Source organism: Colossoma macropomum, unplaced genomic scaffold (genome assembly GCF_904425465.1).
Source record: "Colossoma macropomum unplaced genomic scaffold, Colossoma_macropomum, whole genome shotgun sequence".
NCBI lineage: Eukaryota > Metazoa > Chordata > Actinopteri > Characiformes > Serrasalmidae > Colossoma > Colossoma macropomum.
Window position 1 is genome coordinate 19,223,520 of NW_023494806.1, and position 12,017 is coordinate 19,235,536.

The following is a 12,017-nucleotide window of genomic DNA, read 5'->3' on the forward strand; positions in this document are numbered from 1 at the left end:
ACTAGTACCTATGTGTTAATCCCGCTAATTATCTGTTAATTAACTTTCCATCACCTCCATATATTCAGTTGCTTCACTTTTCTCACTTTGGTTCATTAAAGATGCTTATGGTCACATCTGACCGTAAGATGAGCGCGCACAAATTCATGGACGGTTTTGTTATTCATCACGTTCATCTTGGCATATCTGTACTCATATCTGGTAGGAGTGCATGTAAATTTGGGCATAAATGCTGGATATGTGGCTAATTAACCAAAACTATTATCAACATAATCTGTAATTGCAAAAATAAGAACAATAGAAAATTTCAATAATACTAATTTGTGTGCATGACAGTCCAGTACAAAAGTGGATGTACTTACTTTACATGCACATTGATATAAACAAGTGCTGCAACTATTTCATGTTCCATTTAAAGGCACATTACACTGTGCTTTTGTTTCATACTACTGACTCACAAACACAGCTTTGGTCATACACTGCAATAATACAGCGTTTATTTTAGGGAATTAATTACACTAAACAATCACTCTACTATGTTAACAACACTGAGTATTTTGTTTTATTTCACATTTTATTTTTTCCAGTTGTTTTCATTTTAATACTATTACGTTTGGTCAGCAGGGGAGGAGTGCACTCACTGCTGGACATCAAACTCCACCCATGAGCACGGCCATTAGCTTTCATGCCAAACACTGCCGTTTTATTGGCTGGCCACTGAAACAACTGCATGAATTAGTGTGTGCTTCATGTAAATGATATGTAAATGAGGTGCTGGTAGGCTGGTTTCATGCACTGAAGCTGATTTATCATTTATGCTCAAATCTCCACTTGTTTCCACATCGTACAAAATTGTTATGAATCAGACGCAGAGCAGTTCATACTGTATAAAAGGCAAGAAAAAGGTGTTCTTTTTTTTACGTAACTTTGATGATTAATGGGCATTAGATCTTTACATTCTGACCATTAATTACTTCTTAAATTCCACTTAATCAACCATTCTTTACTTCTTAAATTCCACTTAATCAACCATTCATTACTTCTTAAATTCCTCTTAGTTAATCATTAATTACTGCTTTTGTGTCCCTCCAAGTAAAGTTACAACACAAAATCAGTAATTAATGGTTAAGTAAGAGGAATTTAAGAAGTAATTAATGGTCAAAATGTAAAGATCTAATGGCCATTTTGTCATGATAGTGCACGAAAACTAACATATGTCTGTTGTAGCTCAGTATTTGAGCATTATAGTTCACTGCTAATGCTTAATCCGGACGTAATTGCGACTCTTTACATCTTTACATTTTGACCATTAATTACTTCTTAAATTCCTCTTACTTAACCATTAATTACTGATTTTGTGTCCCTCCAAGTAAAGTGACAACACAAAAGCAGTAATTAATGATTAAGTAAGAGCAATTTAAGAAGTAATTAATGGTCAAAATGTAAAGATCTAATGGCCATGGGCCCTTTTCACAGAGAGTCGCAATTACGTCCGGATTAAGCATTAGCAGTGAACTATAATGCTCAAATACTGAGCTACAACAGACATATGTTAGTTTTCGTGCACTATCATGACAAAATGGCCATTAGATCTTTACATTTTGACCATTAATTACTTCTTAAATTCCTCTTACTTAACCATTAATTACTGATTTTGTGTTGTAACTTTACTTGGAGGGACACAAAAGCAGTAATTAATGATTAACTAAGAGGAATTTAAGAAGTAATGAATGGTTGATTAAGTGGAATTTAAGAAGTAAAGAATGGTTGATTAAGTGGAATTTAAGAAGTAATTAATGGTCAGAATGTAAAGATCTAATGCCCATTAATCATCAAAGTTACGTAAAAAAAAGAACACCTTTTTCTTGCCTTTTATACAGTATGAACTGCTCTGCGTCTGATTCATAACAATTTTGTACGATGTGGAAACAAGTGGAGATTTGAGCATAAATGATAAATCAGCTTCAGTGCATGAAACCAGCCTACCAGCACCTCATTTACATATCATTTACATGAAGCACACACTAATTCATGCAGTTGTTTCAGTGGCCAGCCAATAAAACGGCAGTGTTTGGCATGAAAGCTAATGGCCGTGCTCATGGGTGGAGTTTGATGTCCAGCAGTGAGTGCACTCCTCCCCTGCTGACCAAACGTAATAGTATTAAAATGAAAACAACTGGAAAAAATAAAATGTGAAATAAAACAAAATACTCAGTGTTGTTAACATAGTAGAGTGATTGTTTAGTGTAATTAATTCCCTAAAATAAACGCTGTATTATTGCAGTGTATGACCAAAGCTGTGTTTGTGAGTCAGTAGTATGAAACAAAAGCACAGTGTAATGTGTCTTTAAATGGAACATGAAATAGTTGCAGCACTTGTTTATATCAATGTGCATGTAAAGTAAGTACATCCACTTTTGTACTGGACTGTCATGCACACAAATTAGTATTATTGAAATTTTCTATTGTTCTTATTTTTGCAATTACAGATTATGTTGATAATAGTTTTGGTTAATTAGCCACATATCCAGCATTTATGCCCAAATTTACATGCACTCCTACCAGATATGAGTACAGATATGCCAAGATGAACGTGATGAATAACAAAACCGTCCATGAATTTGTGCGCGCTCATCTTACGGTCAGATGTGACCATAAGCATCTTTAATGAACCAAAGTGAGAAAAGTGAAGCAACTGAATATATGGAGGTGATGGAAAGTTAATTAACAGATAATTAGCGGGATTAACACATAGGTACTAGTAAGTTATCACGTTACTTCTTTATATGAAGAAAAATACTTATTAGTTAATTAACAATGTAATAAGCAGCAATTAGCACACAGATAATGAGTAAGTAAGCCACAAACTAACGACAAACTAACTTATCAACTAACAGTGTACTTAATTACTAATTGATAAGTGCTTAATCAATTACTAAGTAATAGCTAATGCTTAATGAAGAGTTAACTAATAACTAAATAATGGGAAACTAATAGTTGATTATTATATATTTAGTTATTGATTAGCGACCCTTAATGTAAAGTGTTACCGAAAGGGACTTAAACTGTTTTACTTGAAACAGGTAAAACACATCTAGAAATATGGTAAATACTTTAAATATTATTAATATGCACTTTCTTTTTATTGATAAACCATTTACAATCTCCACAAACAGACCAACAGTTCAAAAGAAAAATCCATTTTATATTCAGTATCTGCTGATATCACTGGCTATTATTATTTTAAATGAGTTTTTTAACTTTCCCAAAGGCTGCAAATCCACTTACCTGAGCTCAACCCAAGCTAATCAGATGGAATCCACTGTTATTTGTACATAACAAATCCATGAAGAAACTTTGTCCTGTAATAGTTGTGCGTTACAGGTATGGACTTTTGTTTTGAGATGGCGTTGTGAGTAAGTAAAGTAAATGCTTATGTGACTGCAAATGTCTGGATCACTTAATACAGGGAAATGTCTGTTCCACATTAGTAGAAGATGTCTTCTAAATTTAGATCAGTGGTGACAAGTTGTCAGTTAACTACACCAGTAACTAAATATATCATGGCTGTTTGCACCATGAATCTTGGTTTACACAACATATATCTTTTTTTACTGACTCTAAGTACAGAAGACTGTATTGTCCAGTTAACCTCCGAGGTAGGTAGAGTAGCTTAAACATACACTGCGGAAAACGTATTGTAAAATTAGTGTAATACTGGTCTGGTCTCAATATTTTTTTTTAAACATGCCCTTGCCAACTTCGACCACTAGGAAATGCGTATCTCTATTACACACGAGACCACTCATACCAGAAGAAGAGGAGGGGACAGTGAGGAGCGGATTATTTATATTTATGTTTATGTATCTGGCAGACGCTCTTATCCAGCGTAACTTGCAATCTAATCATGTTACAGAGCTAGGTGAATATAGCACTAGGAGTCTTGCCCAAGGACACTTATTGGTGTTGCGCAGCCTGCTTAACCGGGCAGGGACTCAAACCCCAGTCTGCTGCAAGGAAATGAATAACATTATTCACAGCGGCACACAATTTTCTATATGATAGCTGATAACAGGAGCATTCAATCAGAACACACCCACCAGCTAGCAAAGTTTGTAATGCATTTTACTCAATAAAACATTTTACTAAGTTCTTACTAAATGTGAATAAAATTTGGTTTCTCTGGCCATAAGCTTTGCTTTAAAACTGTGGTTTATTGCCCTTATTTATCTATTTTTTGTTGTTGTAGCTGACTGTTTAGCCTTTACCTTGGTAACTAGCAAGCAAGAGGAATAAAGTAATAAAGTTGTATTAACAGTCATGTATAACAGATGGAGCAGCTTGCCACAAAAATCAGTTGAGCAAACTGAGCAAAGTGAATGCTATGGTTTTGAAATATTAAGAATCTTTAAGTATTGTGTCGCTCTGGCTTTTATAAAAAGATTAGTCAAGGATTTTTTCAGGTTTGAATGGAGAAGAACATCAATCAAGTTCTGTTGTTAAAGTCACCACTGTGCTCTGAGGGTTCATCTAATGAAATTTACTTGAACTGCAAGCTGACAAACTGAAATGGGTGGAAAGACTCAAGAAAAGTACAATAACCACTTCAAAATTTAACCTCCACAAGTATTGGCACCCCTGGTAAACAAGAGCAAAACAGGCTGTAAAAAACATTCTAAATAGCGTTTCCTTTTGATCTTTCATTCAAAGTATTAGGAAAAATCAAACATATATTTAAAGCACAATGATTTAAAAAAAAAATAAATAAAAAAATAAAAAACTAGATGTTACCAGGAAATAAATATTCTTCTTAAATCTATGTGTTCCACAGTTATTGGCCATTATAGTGCTTTATGAGACTGGAGAACACATGGCAAAGGATCTAAGACCATTCCTCCATACAGAACCTCTTCAGATGCCTCAGATTCCAAGGTTTGCACTGTGGACTCTCCTCTTCAGCTCATCCCACAGGTGTTCTATGTGGTTTAGGTCAGGGGACTGAGGTAGACATGGCAAAACCTTAATTCTATGGTTGGTGAACCATTTTTGTGTTGATTTTGAGGTGTGCTTTGGATCATTGTCCTACTGCAAGATCCAAACTATGGCCCAGTTTAAGTTTTCAGGCTGAGGCAGTAAGGTTTTGATTTATTTCTGCTGGTACTCCATGGAGTCGGTGATACCATGTATCTGAATAAACTGTCTAGGGCCTTTGGAAGAAAAAAAGCCCAACATCACAAATCCACCACCTTTCATCACAGTGGGGATGATGAACTTTCCTACATCACTATCTTTGTGCCCACACCAAACTCATCTCTGATGTTTGTTGCCAAAAACCTTAATGGTCTTATGGTCTGATCTGACCATAAAACACGGTACCACTGAAAGTAACAGTAACGTTTGGCAACTTGTCAGAGCTTGAGTTTGTTGGTCTTTGACAGCACCCCCCACCCCAACAACTTGTGGTTATATAAGTGGTGTTTGTAGTGAAATCTCATGCTTTATATGTCATGTTGGGAGATGTTGTTACCCCAAGTGGTTAAAATCTAACTACTGTCTGCAATTCCTCAGCTGTGGTTGTTGGAGATTCCCTGTCCAGTCGAAACTTTGAGTATGTCGCAACCAAGAGCTCTCTCTTTTTGCCCAGGGTCTGGACATTTATAAGTAACTCTAATATTACTATTGCCCTAATAACTATCTGTAATCTAATATCTTCAAAAAGAATTAAAAGAATCAAAGAACATCAACAAAAATTAAAAAGGATAAAAAGGAATGCTCAACTCTCCATTGGGCCATCTCACAGAACTCTCCATACACGTACAAGAGTGTACCTCAGCTATAACTTAAACTGTCATCTGGCACAGCTCCCTTCTGTAGGCCCAGAAACTCTTTCCCTGTTAGAGAGTCTACTTCATACAGTCCATAGTCTGCTTCCCTATATTACCTTATTAGGAGGGCTCTCTAGTCAGCCAATATTTAGTTTATTGATTACTAATCAGGGAATATTTTATTCAATCTTTCCCATCAAGTGGACAGAGTATAGATATACGCCCTCTTCCCTGCAGATTCTTAACATCTCGTGTTGTTTAAAGCTTCTTACTTATAGCCCTGATAGTGGAAATGGACATTTTCGGCTGCTTCACTATTTTCTTGTAGCCATTTCTTGATTTGTGCAGCTCAACAACCTTTTGTTGTACATCATTGCTGTATTCTCTGATCGTTCTCATAACGACTGAGGGAATTTGGCCTGTGTTTCATTTGATCTATATTCTACTGTGAACTAGGACATCATGACTGACCATTTCTCCTAATTGCTAAGGTGAACTTAAAAACATAAAATATGAATGGGAATATACTTCAGTTAGATTTCACTCTTAAGAATTTCTAGGGGTGCCAACAGTTGTGGCATACATAGATTTTAGAAGAATACTTTTTCATGACAAGATTTAGTTTTTTCTTTCAATCATTATATCTTAAATGAAGTTTAGACCTTTGCTAATATTTTGAATGAAAGATCAAAAAGAGTAAATCATTAAGAATATTTTTTACAGCTAATTTTGCTTATGATTACCAGGCATGCCAATATTCGTGGAGGGCACTGTATCACCATAGAAACTGAAATTTAGCAGGGGTGCAAGTTGGGGGGACCAATGTCAGGAGGCTAAAGCTTACATACTGCAATTTAAATGTAAAAATAGTCAAATCTCATGTTTTACATGTCAGTATTAAAACAAAAAACAGACATTATCAACAGAAATGAAAATGTCATACATATTCAATTTAGTTTTGTTGCCTGTTACAATGGATTTTGTATCTTTCCACTGTCATTAAAATTCTTAGTCAGATCTGCATGTTGGTATAAATATTTTAACAAAATTATCAATGATAAATGCGATGATAAGAGGAAAAAAGGAGGTACTATTAATAACAGGTATGGCATAATTAAACAAAACATATATATACAGCAATAAAGTGTTGAAAATGATTCCAGGGCATGTTAGTGCCTCTTTCTTTTCACTCTACTGACTATAATCAAACAATCTAGTGAATGCACCAGCGTTTGTTAGGCTCTAGTCTTCACTTTTGGGATCATTTGGTCTAAAATACAGTGATAAAACTCAGAAGTCAGAACCTCAGAAGTGTGATGTTAACTTGAGGTTGAGGTTAAGGTTGAGGCGTTAGGATTAGGGCCAGAATTACAATTAGGTTTTGTGTTGAGGTTAGGGTTAGGTTTTGCGTACAGTTGGGTAAGGTTAGGTTTTGCTGAATGGAAGTAATATGTTGTGTAATATATGTCTTAGCATCTTCAACATATTTACCTCAATGTATTCAGATGCTTCACTACTGCTACTTCACCGATATGTTATTGATGTGTTACTGATACTCTGTTAACAGTTTATTAATCATATAAAAAGGACAACTCAAAAGCGTTACCGATTATTAGCATTATAATTCACCCTCACGAAACTATGAAGGCAAAATCCAATTCTTAAGTCAATCGCCACCAAATCACAATAATAAAAAGATGTTCTGAATAACTGGTGAGCATATATGTGAAAAAAAGAAACTTGTCTGCTTTGGCATAATGGAAGCAAGAGTTAAGAAGGAGAGTAGGTTAGTGGTAAAGGTTAAATTAGTGGTAGAGGTTAGAAATGTACAAGAAAAGAGAAGATACTGGCTTGGTTATTGATGAATACATGCTAATGGTACACCATCACCACTATCACAAGTGCGAGAACGTGGGTGAGAACACGTTTGTCACGTCTATTTTAGTGTTCGAAATGGTGTAACAATCAATGGTCACAACACAGACAAGACAAAGATGACATTCATACCTAGCGTTAGTTGTGCGACTCCTAGAAAAAGCAAGAGGATCACAATTTAAGTTCTTTGAAAACTGCTCTCCAATTCACTCTTCTTGCCCTTTTTTATGAATTAAATTTGCTATTCCATTTTCAGAACAATATAATGACTACTAATGAATTATTAATGCAAAAAAGTATAATAAATAAAAAACTAGAATGGCGCTTTACCTTCATCCTCAGAAACATCCAAGATCTCATCAACTGTCTCAGGGAAACTCATCCGATGTTTTTCAGTGGTGGTCTAAGAAGCAGACATTTAGAATGTGATACACATGCTACTAAAGCATCAACACTATTTATACTTAGTCCTTTAAGTATATAAATATGTTACCTGAGCAGTCAATGTTTTTAAATATATTTCTATTTCACAGAATTTATTTCCAGACATTTATAGAAAAACTACAAATTAGGGGTGTTAAATTGAATTCCTTCTGGGCCACAGCTCTGCAGGAATACTCTAGGCCTACGAGCGCATAACCTCTATTAACTTAGCTTCTTTATGGTGACTCACCATGGTAACTGTTTCTTCAGTAACCAGTTTAAGGACATCAATGACTGAGATATATCCAAGCCGCTTTGCAATGGCCAGTGCAGATGTGCCATTCTGAGGGAGAGGAAAAATTGATGCTATTTTTTACTATAAATATCATATTATTTTCCTATCTATCATGTACTAAATGCTAATTCATTTAGCAAATCATATCATTGCCCTGTGGAGTGAGATTTGTCACTGACTCTTTCGAGGAGCTAATGTTGTTTTTATTAACATTTATTTATTTTGCAATTTCCCTTTGGGATCAATAAATTTCTATCTATCTATTATAAATTTCTAGCATGAATGGACAACTAGTGATACAGAATAGAGTGGCAGTAAATATTTAAAAACGACAATGTATGCTCTTACAGTAGTAATTTCATTGGGCTGTGCACCATGTTTCAAAAGTAACGTCACAATGTCAGTGTGGCCCTGCTGGGCAGCCTGGTGAAGAGGTGTATATCCCGCCTACACATAAAAGAAATTTAATACTCAATGTTGCATTGAAACACTCTTTGAAAATATAACATCAATACTTAATATTTGTTGGTTACCCTCGTCTTGCTATTAACATTGGCCTGCTGCTGTAAGAGGAATTTCACCATTTTTATATTGCCATAATGACAAGCCACGTGAAGTGGAGTATAGCCCATCTGAAAAAAGACAAGAAGAAATTACTTTAAAAAGTGTTACAGCTTAACATACTGTAGATAATAACACAAACTGATTTTTCAAACTTTGAAAGATGCAACATTCATTACACTTTCATTAACCATTATAACAGATATGGTCTTTATGACAGTTTGTTATTTCAGTATCTATGCAATTTTCAATTGGTCAATCCTACTAGAATTTTGTGTCCTTTTTTTGTGATTACTGCAGGTAAAGAATCCATTTATTTATTTTCTTTGTCGTTCACTCTCAGAAGCACCAAAGTTCGAAGGTATTAATATTTTTCTGTCCTGCTTTATTAACATTTTTACATCCATAAAGAACTGCAGCAAAGACCATAGCATGCTCATCTTGAGCTGAAGTCCCATCTTGCTATGTTGCAGTAATGAACAATAAACCTTAATTTAAGTTCAGGCAGATTTTACAACTGCTGCAGGAAAAGGGGCTGGGTCACACCTTAATGGATTTTTCCTCTTTAGCAAAAGCAGAAGCACCAATAAATCAAAGTATATGGCTGCCACATTCTTAACAATGCCAAAGCTGGCATGAGATCTTACCCGTGTAGCAGCATACACTGATGCACCCTGCTTCAACAGAATGTCAGCAATGCCCACATGACCCTCCTGGGCAACAAGATGAAGTGGAGTCAAGCCACTCTGAGGAGGAATTTTGAAAATAGTGAGCGACTTGTCTTTACTTGTCGACAGATAGTGACCAGGACAGGTGTGCACTATTTTCAAACAGTCTTAAATGGGTTAGGAGGCATAATGTGCATAATGTGCAAAGATGTGTTATTGCATTAGGTAGTAGTTCAAGGAGTTCAAGTTCAGCCTTACACACAAAGAAGCTAAAACTCTGTCTGTGACCCTAAAGCTTGAACACTGAGGCTCCAATTAGAAAATGTTAACAAAACTCCCTGCATTGTGGTGACGTAATTCCTCGATACAGCATTATTAGTGTTCTTTGTAATTGAAAATTTAGCAAAAGGAAGTACACTTGCCTTGTTGCCTAGGTTAACATTAGCTTGCTTGGAGATGAGCAAGGAAACCATATCTGCTCGACCCTCTTGAGAGGCCAAGTGCAGGGGCGTGACCCCTTGCAATGACTCAGCATTGGCGGAGGCACCATACTGCAGCAGGCTACTGGCAACCTCCACCTGGTTCTGCTTGGATGCAATATGGAGAGGAGTGTAGCCATTCTACGGAGAAGAGGACCGTGATTAATTTGTTATTATATGATAAAACCATAATCAATATTTAATAAGTGCCCATTTTAATGATAAAATTATACAGATACATCTTTAGATATTGGTTTCCTTCATGTTTTCCTAACCAAATATCAAATTTACACAATTTTCCTTTCATCCCAAATGTAGATGATCAGCCAAAGTCACAGAGTCTCAATTTCTTTAGTTTCTTTTTAGTTTGCCACCAGTACTATAAGGCTAATGTAGTTATGTAAGTAAGTAATGGAAACTTTTAGTTACCAGTACTGTGCAAAATGCATGCCTAAATTATCCTTTAGTTATAATTTAGTTTTAATTATGTCCTACAGACTTGCTTAAAGGGTTTATGACACTGTGTAACACACTGATTTAAACAGAAATGAACAAAAGTATATCGCAAAGTTAACAAAGTCAATGTAGTTTCCAGGGTGTGATGATATAGCCATGCAGTTTGCATAATGCAAATTGTTGACTATATATTTCCATTACATGTTAGTTAAACAGCAATGTAAAAGTAAAGAAGCAAACTTCAGACACCAAACTTGGCTGATCCACTAGGTGTATGGAAAAAATTGCATTAATCTGATTAGGGTGAATCATCACTTTAAGAAAAGCTTGAAAATATATTCTTTGTGTTCTTTATGTTCCTCTGTATGTTTATGTTATATATTATAATAATCACAAGCCTAATCACAAGGTTATTAGCTTAAAACTGCATTAATAAACTTCATCGTTTAAAACCTGTAAGGTGAAGCAGTACTGAATTCACTTCAGATGTTAGTTAAGGCTTTGTGGTGATCTACTCACTCTTGCTGCACTATGTGGTGATCCGCCCTTGCTAACCAGTAAGTTGACCACGTCCAGATTGTTGTGATGAACAGCCACATGCAATGGTGTGAGCCCATTCTACATGAAACCATCAATAACCAAACAAACAGAAGAATTTCATATGAAAATTCTCAAGCATGAGCTACAGGGGTATAAAGCTGCCCTGAGCTCTGTAGCAGTGGAACTACATGTTCTGGAGTGACTGAGCCGCTTTTTTGATCCAGAACAAATTATCCAACAAGCACCTGACTTCACTAATGCTCTTGTGTCTAAATGTAATCAAAACCTCACAGTGTTGGGCAATTTAAGATTTTTCTGATGATTTAAGACTGACAGAAGATAAAACAGCTCTGTTCTTATTGGCTGCCCCGTGCTGAGCCTGATTCAAAAAGCAGTCTAGGCCAAAACACTGCTTGGAGTCTCAATATGAATGGGTTGAGCTAAACTGCTGTAAGCTGAATGGGTGGACATACGTCAATGAGCAATTCTTGCAACAGCACAGAAACAGTGACTTCAAAAGGGGCTGTTTTTGCAGCTTAGTTCACATAAGTGGACTGTATGGACTGGGGAGTAAATGGTACTTTACATGCCATGTCAAAAAAAGTGAAATTCAGTTTTCCTTTGAAGAACACTGACCAACTGCATATTTCATTTAAAAAAGAGCATAATTAGTTCAGTTTATTTGGATTTATTGCAGAGCAATATGTAAAATGTTAAACAAAAATACTTGTTTTCATTCTCTTTCGATAGTGCTTTTTGACATGTGACAGTACTGGGGTGCTTTTATGTTTTCAAACTTATGAAAAACTTAATATGGTAAAGCATATTGCGTGCTGTGAATATGTTTGCCATATTGCCAGCTCTTAGTTCCAACACGTAATGTAAAAAGAAGAGG

General features: G+C 35.6%; 1 protein-coding gene across 8 annotated transcripts in view; it reads right to left on the bottom strand.

Annotated features, from left to right (window-relative positions):
• Positions 1-12,017, bottom strand: part of ank1a (ankyrin 1, erythrocytic a) — a 136,523-nt gene that overhangs the window by 43,787 nt on the left and 80,719 nt on the right. For 6 of the 8 annotated variants that reach the window (XM_036599212.1, XM_036599206.1, XM_036599209.1 and 3 more), the window contains 8 exons: positions 11,102-11,200; positions 10,070-10,267; positions 9,627-9,725; positions 8,952-9,050; positions 8,767-8,865; positions 8,374-8,466; positions 8,031-8,103; positions 7,833-7,853 (listed from right to left, as the gene is read on the bottom strand). In XM_036599212.1, the coding sequence (XP_036455105.1) occupies positions 7,833-7,853; positions 8,031-8,103; positions 8,374-8,466; positions 8,767-8,865; positions 8,952-9,050; positions 9,627-9,725; positions 10,070-10,267; positions 11,102-11,200 (781 nt within the window). The remainder of the gene's footprint in view (positions 1-7,832; positions 7,854-8,030; positions 8,104-8,373; positions 8,467-8,766; positions 8,866-8,951; positions 9,051-9,626; positions 9,726-10,069; positions 10,268-11,101; positions 11,201-12,017) is intronic. The other 2 variants (XM_036599208.1, XM_036599204.1) reach the window with 1 other exon arrangement.